Source organism: Montipora capricornis, chromosome 14 (assembly GCF_036669925.1).
Source record: "Montipora capricornis isolate CH-2021 chromosome 14, ASM3666992v2, whole genome shotgun sequence".
Lineage (NCBI taxonomy): Eukaryota > Metazoa > Cnidaria > Anthozoa > Scleractinia > Acroporidae > Montipora > Montipora capricornis.
In genome coordinates this window covers 28635112-28645111 of record NC_090896.1, presented here as the reverse complement: position 1 = coordinate 28645111, position 10000 = coordinate 28635112, and the positions used below count along the sequence as shown (strand labels likewise).

Sequence of the window (10000 nt, the reverse complement as noted above, 5' to 3'; positions counted from 1 at the left end):
AATAAAAAATCATATCCGTGGATTGGATTAGAACCCGGAGTTTCTACTCTATGGGAAACACTTCTTTCCGCTTTACCACTGAAGATCAAGACACCGCCCTCCTCAAAAAGACATTTATTTAAGTCTACCTTAGAATATCGCTGCTGAAGAGTAATTAGGCCTAAGCTAGATTAATAATTTGGGCCTAAGCTTTGACTTTAAAATGTTTAGCTTTGTCGTGAAGTCTGGAAACCGACCTTTATTGTAGTGTTTAATGTTGTTTGTTGACGAGTGATAATTCAGCATCATCAAAATAGTGTTTAAAATATTGCCCCTGAGCAGCTAACGAGTGGTTAGTAACGTGTCAATCAACATTCCCAGGTTGGCGTCCTATGTCCGTACGGTTGGATTATCTTCTCAAACAAATATGATCATTACCCATAATCTATATCAAGCTTTCAGTCTTCTAAATTCACGGTAATTGTGAATACAAAGCAAAATAATTAACAATTCAGGATAATCGTGAATTCAAGGGCGAGAACGGGTTGGCCCAAAAGAGACGAGCTCAGAGGTCGAGAGAAAGACTAGAGACCAGGGGCCGAAAAGCCATTTGTGAAACTGCCAACCGCTCGTTTTCGAAAGTCTATCTTGTAACATGTTTTTAAAGGTAATAAAAAGAAAAATGACTGTGAATTCTCTCCGTTCTTGAGATACAAAGGGAATTGTGACACCCGAAAATGGCCCATAAAGTTTCGGGAATTTCGAGAAACGGGCCCCAGGCTCGGTAACTGGACTTTCGTGAGGGAGGTCCCCGGCCTCGAAGCACCAGTAACCGTCGGTCCCGTCTCGAACACTTGTTCGTGAATAATTCTGTGGGACGTCAAAGTGCTATGATAAAAAAATCTTGTCCTTTTTTTCCTCTTGAAAGTGTGTTTGCTTAACACCTGACTGGCAAAAATTTGAGCTTCTGATTTTTGTCCAAAGCCTGTTTACTTTGAGTTTTCGCCATTACTCGCATTAAAAATTGTCTGATTGGACCTCAGAGGGTTGGATCCAGGGAAAAGCGACGCCATTTACTCACCAGCTGAAGACTTCAGCGTGTAAACGCAGCCTATTATATATGCAAAACACAAGTTTATAAATCTGAAGCCCGAAACTCCCATGCAGCGTACACACACATAGTGAGTCTTTGACGTCATTTTTTCCTTGATCTTTTTAAATTAGTAATGGCGGACCATTAAATAGGGAAATTCCAGTTAATATAGACAAGTGTCTTTTTAAAATCAAGGCATAAAACTTGGGTCACTTTGTGTTTAGTTAATATAGCTTTGAAATCCAAAGAAGTCATGGTAGCACTTTAAGGCCCGTTTAAACGGGTTCAACATTTGAATAACATTCGTTCAACAAAAGTTGAACGGATGTCGGGCAAATGTTTGGACGCAAAAACAAAGTTGTGCGGAGGCCGTTCAAATGGTTCCAACATTGCGCCAACAAAAAAAGAACCAACACTAACTAGAAACCAGTCTCTCTCGTCCAGATTGACTATTATGGCCTGATGTGAGCATGCGTGTGTTTTACAATTGTTGAACAGTGTTCAAACGGCTTCAAAACTATTCAACATTTTCGAGAACAAAGGAAAAGTTGAATCGATGTTGAATGAAAGCTTAAACCAATTTAACCCCGATTCGACAGGCTTTCAAAAGTTTTTACGGTTTCAACTATGTTGGACGACCTGTTTTCCCTCTGTATTTTGTTATTGAGTAAGCAATTCGCTGTTAATGGCATTTCAATAACTGCATGCGAAAAATTCTTTCTGTATTATATATTGAGTGCTTTTGTTGCGAGATTTTATTGTTATCTATAGAGTAGAATAATTGCAAATTTTGCATTTGTCAAAGTAACGAGACAATTGGTCATTTCCAAATTACTTCAACCTCTACGAAATTGTATCCAAGTACAAAATTCTTGAAATGTTAGGTTTCTGTCGAATGAATGAACTAATTTTCTCCAGACCACCCTTGGTTATACTCGAAACGGCTAAGTAAATGTTTAAATTGAACATAAAACTCGGATATGTTCCATTGATGAAATGAATCTTTTCACAAAAAGAATCAATTTTCAGCATTTTAGCATTAAATATTCTTTTTATTTATCTTATCTTCTTCGCCACAACTAGGAGTGATCTAAACCAACAGCCCAGCTGTGCAACGCAAAAGTTCTTTTAAGCTACTTCTGACGTAAAGTCAGAAAAAAAAAGATCCATGCCACTGACTAGCACAGAGGTGGGCCGCCTAAAAATGACGTCGAGGCAACAGCATTTGCAAAAGTATATTAGTTGTGAGTGAAAAAATTCATCTTAGCAATGAAAAATCTTTGATTTCAGGTGCAGTTTCGAGTGACTGTATGGTATTGGAAAGTCAAATCGATTAATTTCCAACACTAAAATTAAAATAACTCCATAAGCTAGGGCAACTATTGCGATCCGTCTACTCCAACTACCTCCATTCCAGCGTGTCAGATATTTCGTAGCCACTATTGAGATACTAATTACTATTGTAATAATTAACAACGGTCCAATTTTGAAAACGCCTAACACAACGAAACTTTTCTCTGTCCTAACCTGTCAACGCTAAAGTGCAAACGTCTTAAGTAACAAAACTACTCTATGCAATTCTCAAATTGATTCTGAATGCGGTGAAAAAGAAATCAAAAAATAAAAATAACAAAGAAGCGACTAAAACCACGATCAGAGAACGCGCATAACTCCTGAATTATTATTCGTATCTGTTCTAGCTGATTTTTGCTCCTTAAGCTTGGACAGATCTCTTTGAGGCTTTTTTCCAGAGTAAGGACTCCAACCTTTGTTGTTAAACACTCTTTTTCTGCCAGGCCGTTGAGAGCTGCTCTCTTGCCGTCTAGGTCCGTGGCGTCCCTCACCCATCAGAGGTGAAGTGTCAGCGACAAGACGACTTGAGCTTGCCACATTAGTTTCCACGTTGCCGTCCGAAGTACACAATGGCCTGCGCATCTCAGTTGAGGCAACACTTTTACACCCAAAGAGATTGGCACTTTGTAAATCACGAGCCACCGACGTTTTCTGACCTACAAGTTCATTTGAGTTACTACCAATTTTATATTCAACAGATTCAGGGATTTTAGCAAGATCAGAGCTGACCATGTTTGAGGGTTTACTGTCTGTAGGTTGCCCGCGATGTTGAATGTTCTTGTTCTTTCGCCTCTGTATTCCCTTAATCCTCTGTGGTTTGGGAGGTAGACCTGAGCCTCTCACGGAAGTATCGTCTGTCCAGGTTTCGAAGTCCCTTTCCATTAACTCTCCACTAACTTGTTTCGAAGGCTCTTTAATACTATGACAAGAACTGATATCTCCACATACGCCCTCCATACTGCTTCCATCAGGCGAGAGTCGTCTTTTCATAGCTCTATCTTCACGGGACAAAATAGTTATCTTCTTGTGAACATGGACCACTTCATCTGGCGGCACAGTATGTCTGGAAAATTCACTTGAGGTGTCTGAAGGAGTTTCTGTCGTATTCAATGCATCTCCTTTATTACCGGAAACCTCCTTGTCACAAAACTGAACAAGGCTTGTTTCGCAAGTAATGACACATCCTGGTGTTTCAACTGGGTTCAATTCTTGCTCAGTAAAAAGTTGGTCGTCTGCTAACGTAGAAACGAAAATATCGTTTTCCGTTGATTCCTTGTCTAAGACTGAAGAAAGTGCATGAACTGAGTAAAAGGAACTGCCACTTACAGTCCCAGTGATTGGTTCAAATGGACTACCACGTGATAACGACTCTGACCCAGGTTCTGGCCGCGTGTCACAGCCTGCTGTTCCACTCGGATTCAATACTGGGTTTTGATACTCAACAGATGAGTTGACTTGAGGAGCTCCAATGCTCTGATGTATGCTTCCAACATTTAATATCCCACGCGTAGATTCCTGCACCTGATCATACTGATTTCCATAAAATGGCACCGTAGGGAACGGATAATTCGCTGGCCCGTGCCAGACCTGGTACATTAGTGGTCGGATATGAGATGCCGGTGTCACAGTCGTGGGAAATCCAGTAACTTGAGACACTGTATTGGTGAACACTATTTGATTTCTGTTCTGAAGGTAAGGCGACACAAGCACTTGATGCTGGGGCTGCACCGCAATATGCCGCATTTGCCTGGGATAACCAAATGACGAGTAGTAGGGCTTAAGAGGATGAAGGGGCTGCTGTGCTTGATGATATCCTGCATATGGATAACCATATGATTGAAAGGCTCCCTGAGGGTAGCTTAAGCCTACTACAGAAGAGAACGACGGAATCGAAGGGGTTGGATAGACTCCCTCACTGATGCTTCCTTCCCAAGCTACCTGATTCGGCGGCGGCGGCGGCTGCTGCTGTTGAACTTGGTCCGGAGTAAACCCACGCTCGGCACCTAAAGGTGGGTGACGGTAAAATCCATCCATGAACTCACCACTGCTACTACTGCTTTCAGATGACAGTTCAGCCTGCATATCGTGACGCGTGTTCTCTATATCATCAGTGTGCACACCATGACAAGCTAATCCCTCGCTCATCACAAACCTGTCAAGCATTGAAACATCTTCGTGAGAAGGGGCATGTGGCAATTGTTGCAGTTTATCCCAAGGAATGTGAACGCTTTCAGTCCCTTCGTCAATTGACTCACTTGATGGATTTATCACTGGTGGCACTGGATCCTGAGTGACGCCACTGGAATCACAATCAGCTCTAACTTTGTCAATGTTGGTTTCTTCGTCTGCCTGTCTTGGATCAACAACGCTTGACAAGTTCTCCGCAAACGGGTGGCAGTTTTCACTATTCACGGCTTCCACGATAATATCAGTAGTTGTTTGATGAATCCCGTTCACTTTTTGACAACTGGATTCAATGTGACTCACTGCGCTCGGAGACCTTACGGAGGAATCGTCATTGTCGACCAGCTTTTCAGGCTCAGCCTCAAGTTTGCAGGCATTCGTGTATTCAGCAACACAGTCTTTTTCATTCTGGTCTTGAAAAGGAGTCTTCAAATCTGTGTATGCTGACTGCAGACAACTAGCACCAGGATCAGGTTTAGGCAATTGAACTTGAGGGATTTCCACGGCAGCTGAAGATGAATCTTGGCTTGTTGACCATGTGTTTACTTCTTTGGTATCCGTATCAGTTTTGTCCTCAGTTTGATTACCTTTCACTGAACCCTTTTCCTTCGATGCAGTTCCAGAGGGATCATGTTCCTTTTCACTATCTGCTACAGGCACTGCAATAGCAATGTCTCCAATCATCACACTGGCAAATTTTTTAACCACACTGGCAGTCGCTAATGGTGATTTTGTTTCAATTTTCTCTTGAGAATCTTCTCCTGAGAGATGCATCTGATCGCACGCTAAACCCTTGCGCTCAACGTTGTTTGACATTTCTTGTTCAGTTAAAGAGGCTCCACAACACGACTGATCTTTTTCCTTTAAACTTGATAGTTCTTGTGACCCATCCGCTGACTTTGCTGGTAAACCCTTGGTTTCATTTTTGCAACTCGTAGCGTCCCTTTTCATACTGCCTTCTCGCTTTGGTTCAGCTACTGGTTTGTTTCTACATCCGCCCCTTTTACGTGCATCACTTGAGACAAGAGGTGATTTAGGTGAAAAGCGTCTTCCTCTACCCTGAAGTCGGGTATGTGGTCTCTTGATATTCATCTCCATGGTGCAACTGCCATTTGTCTCAGGGTGGCATTGGGCAATCTTGGACTCTTCTGGACTATTCTTTTCCCCACCCGGTCTTAACGGAGCAGATGAGAAGTCATCCACACCAAGGCTTAAAGGCGTTGCAGTTGTGCACTTCAGAGTGAAGTTCGTACGAGGCTCAGCCATAGCTAGCTCATGCTCCCAATCTCCGTTGACCTCTTCCTCCATTGGCTTGGAATACAGCTGCTTCTTGACGGAAGAGACCTTTGGTTTTTGTCTGCTTTCTGGGCGTTGACACTTCGAAGTGCGATTGCCATCTGCCTTTGGTTCATCTTTTCTGTCAGGGCGTTCACCTTGCAAGGGGTGACTACCATCTCTCTGACCTTCTGATGTCTCCTGTGCCGAGTCAAAAGAAATTAACTTTTCTCCATGGAGCTTCGAATAAGCCTTTGCACCCTGGTTTTCAAGTCCTTTCCCACTGAAATGTAAGGCTATGACCTTTGCAACTTTGCGCTCTATTCCATAAGTTTTCATTGTCTCGTAAAAGTCCATAAAGGAACAGCACTCCTCAAAGATAGTTATTAACGAGTTGTAGGTAATCCCTTCCTTAAGCAGTTTCTTCACAGACATATTCCTACTGCAGGCATCCAGATGGCAAAAGTTTTCTATGATAGAAAAAAAAGATCCAAGTTAATGAAACTTAAACGAGGTCTCGATAGAAAAAAAACTAGACATTCAGATAGGCCCAGCATTTTGTTTAACAATTATCCCATGAGCGCGAGTTGGATATACATGTAGGATGGTAAATAGCCAACAAGGCGTGCAGCGCTGAGTTGGCTATAACCAGTCGCATATCCAAGAAGTGAATGGACTAATTTTCATTAAATTCTGAAAACTTGGAAATTAAAGTCAATCAGTTTCCAGCTTGGCAAAACTTGACGGAATCAGTTTCCATATTAAGTCATACGGTATATGAGCTAATGAACAATCAGAAAGCAAGAAACGCAATATCCGAGGTCGAAAATTTAATAATGAGTTAAGTAATGAATTACGGTTGAGGTTCTTCAAAGTTGGGTTACGTTCCCCTGTTGTCAAACATTGAAATCTATTCAGCCGACCTTGAGTAGATCACTAAATAAACTGCGCAGAAAGGAACAAGATAGTCTTATACATTTACGTGATAATTCGTAAGCTGGGTTACAGCAAAATTGGGGGTTTGAGCCAAAGTCATCTTCAGCCATCATTCATACATTCATACCTAGCTACCAACAACAAACACCTCAGCTCATGTATCACACTATATATTTTTCTTTACCTTCGGATTTCAAAGTAGCTTGTTGTGGGTAATGATTTATCTCTGAGCATTAATTATTTTACCCTCTCACACAGAGGACAGACCAAAACACCGGGAACTCCATGCCCTAGTCTTTTCGAATAGTGTGTGGGTTTCTTTACGTCCCACAGGGTTATGAGCATTCAAGGGTTGTTAGACAGGCATATGCTTTAGCGTCCATATACAAGAAGACAAGAGAGCCCGACTGTTTGCAGATGTCTTACCCTGCAAATGGGGAGCACTTTCTCCTAATTGAGTGGTGGTCCGACTGAAGGTTTTGGGATGCAGGGATGGCACAGTGGTGAGAGCACTCGCCTCCCACCAATGTGGCCCAGGTTCGATTCCCGGACTCGGTGTCATATGTGGGTTGAGTTTGTTGGTTCTCTACTCTGCACCGAGAGGTTTTCTCCGGGCACTGCGGTTTCCCCTCTCCTTAAAAACCAACATTTGACTTGATTTACTTTCATTGTTCATTTCAGTTTACAGTGTCTCCAATTAGCGCTCCAGCGCTAGAACGACTAGACACTTAAATAAAGTTCCTTTCCTTTCCCACAACCTCCTGCACGGACGTCCAATGCTCAACCAATTGAGCCAACCGGTCAGCAGTTACAAAATCAGACAAACTTATTTGGAATGTAATTTTACATTTAAATAACTTTGTACGTGTATTCTTTAAACAGTTTTGACCATTTTTAGAAATACTGCAGTTCTGAGTGGACTCCCAGGGAGGAGAAATGCAGTAGGATATTGACAGACAAGTTCTCTAAATAGCTTCATAATAATTTATCTGCATCAACAGTAGAATACTCCAGGCCATCTACAAAGCCCGAAATATAGCATCAGTGTAAAGGGGTGAGTAAGGGTAACACTTCAATTCTTCTACTGGAGGAAACTCGGGACCTTGACTATCAAATTCTGTTAAGTCAGCACAGAAGGGGGACAAAAGTAATGAGCTGAGGCCAGAATCTTCCATTTATTTCGTTTGGACTGAAAGTTTCCATCGCTTTGGTGCACAAGAGTCAAAGTTCTGCCCATGTAAGCCATCCATCAGCAAGTTGTTTTGCAGTAGTGTCAGCTGCTTCTTCAAGAACAGAATCATCATCATTTTTCATGTCACTTATGTCACCTAGAATGACATTCTCAGCAACACTTGTGTTCTTCAATGCAGATTCCACTACCAAGGTTGTGCAGTATGCGACAGACATGACAAGAACTTTGTCTACAATGGAACCTGGTGTTTTAGGACAGACTATGAGCCATGCATTATAGCATGGGTCACTGTTGGAATGAGTGGTGTCTGGTGTCACACGACTTGAAATTTGGCTCAGATCAAAGCAACCACTAACAACATTAACACCTAGTAAAATTTGTTTACCCTCAATCCAAAGTGGTGAACGTTTGTGAACACCTGGTGGTGGTGCCCCAGTAAGACTTGTAAAACTGACGTGTGGCTTGGATGCTGTTTGTCTGCTTTGTGTGATAAGGATGCATTGGGTGCTAAGTGGATTGTTGAGGGAGCAATGGACACAAAATTGCATGCTTGGAAGCCGAAAGGTGAAGGTAGGAACGCAATGCTTGGGTTGCATCATGAAGGTGGTTCTCCCCGACGTGTATTGGGGGGGGGGGGGGGGGTACGAATTAAGTAACATGTTCACTGCAATATAGTAGAGTCTGAGCTTACCTTCCAAAATGGCCTGTTGCTGTTTGAAACCAGCCTGTGAAAGGTAATAGTCCAACCTAAGGCAAAGAGGTCAAAGTGTAAGACAATTTATGCCCCTGTGGACAAGTACAGTATGGGTTTTTAGTTATCTTTAACCCACTGACTCCTAGGAGTGAGACTAATAGATTTTACTCTAATGTCAGACGATTTTACTTGTCAATAGGTTAGTGCAGTTAAATGCAATTTAGCAAAACTTGCTGCCAATTGGCCGCCCATTTCTCTTCAGAGAGTGGAAAGGAAAGGAAAGGAATGTTACATGTATTTAAATGTCTAGTCATTGGAGCACTAATTGGGAACAATGTAAACTGAAATTAACAATTAACACAAAACAAGTCTTGAAATGTTGTTTTTTTTACAAGAGGGGAAAACCGGAGTATCTGGAGAAAAAACTCTCCGTGCAGAGTAGAGAACCAACAAACTCAACCCACACATGATGCAAAGTCTGGGAATCGAACCCAGGACACATTGGTGGGAGGCAAGTCCTCTCACCACTACACCCTCCCTGCACCCCTTAGCCAACAGTGTTACTTGGCCTAAGCATATGCTCATCTAGTTCAAGCAGTCGCATGCAGTATTCATGGCAGATCTTGCCTCCCCAACCCCTTCCTTCTCTTTCTTCCACTGCTTGTCACTGTGACAGGTGCCTGGATGCCCAGCACAAGGGCTCATGGCTAGGTTGAAGGGATTGCTAGCCATGGGAGTGTTACTGGTATCTGGTCTTGGGGTGGGAAGGAAGCCCTTGGACATCCCAACGCCTGACCTCCCTTTTTCCTTGCCACTGTCAATGCCACGTAAAAGATACAATCTAGTAAGTGTTAGTTTCAAAGACGTTCTTTAGTGGAACACTCTTATCATGAACGCATTTACCTTTCCTTGGTTGATGAATACTTCATGCAATGCAGCAATTCTTTGAGAGGAGTGTAGACAAATATGTCGACCATTGCTTTAACATCTCCCATGGCCCTGTGTCTTTCTGATAAATTCAACGAAAAGGAAGATGCTCCTTAATGATTTAGGTTATCAAAATTCAGTAGTTACAGTGCCATTGTCTTTTGGAAGGGGGATAAAAAATAATGTTCCCATTCTGATGGAGCATTTTCACTCGCATGACTAGAAGCCATAATTTTATTGGAATTACTGAAAGAAAAGGAAGTATTTGCATAAAAATAGAGTGCAATTCCATGTAAGGATTAGTTTGGTAAATCAACATGGCCACCATTCCTTTGTTTATGTAGGTACACCAACATGGCCGAAGTGA

General features: G+C 42.3%; 1 protein-coding gene across 1 annotated transcript in view; it reads right to left on the bottom strand.

Moving 5' to 3' along the window:
- Positions 1-2103: 2103 nt before the first annotated feature.
- The window catches only part of LOC138032827 (uncharacterized), an 18463-nt gene continuing 10566 nt past the window's right edge, over positions 2104-10000 (bottom strand). The window contains exons 5-7 of the mRNA XM_068880548.1: positions 9610-9715; positions 8704-8759; positions 2104-6354 (exon numbers count right to left, since the gene is read on the bottom strand). Of these exons, the coding sequence (XP_068736649.1) occupies positions 2726-6354; positions 8704-8759; positions 9610-9715 (3791 nt within the window). The 3' untranslated portion in view covers positions 2104-2725. The remainder of the gene's footprint in view (positions 6355-8703; positions 8760-9609; positions 9716-10000) is intronic.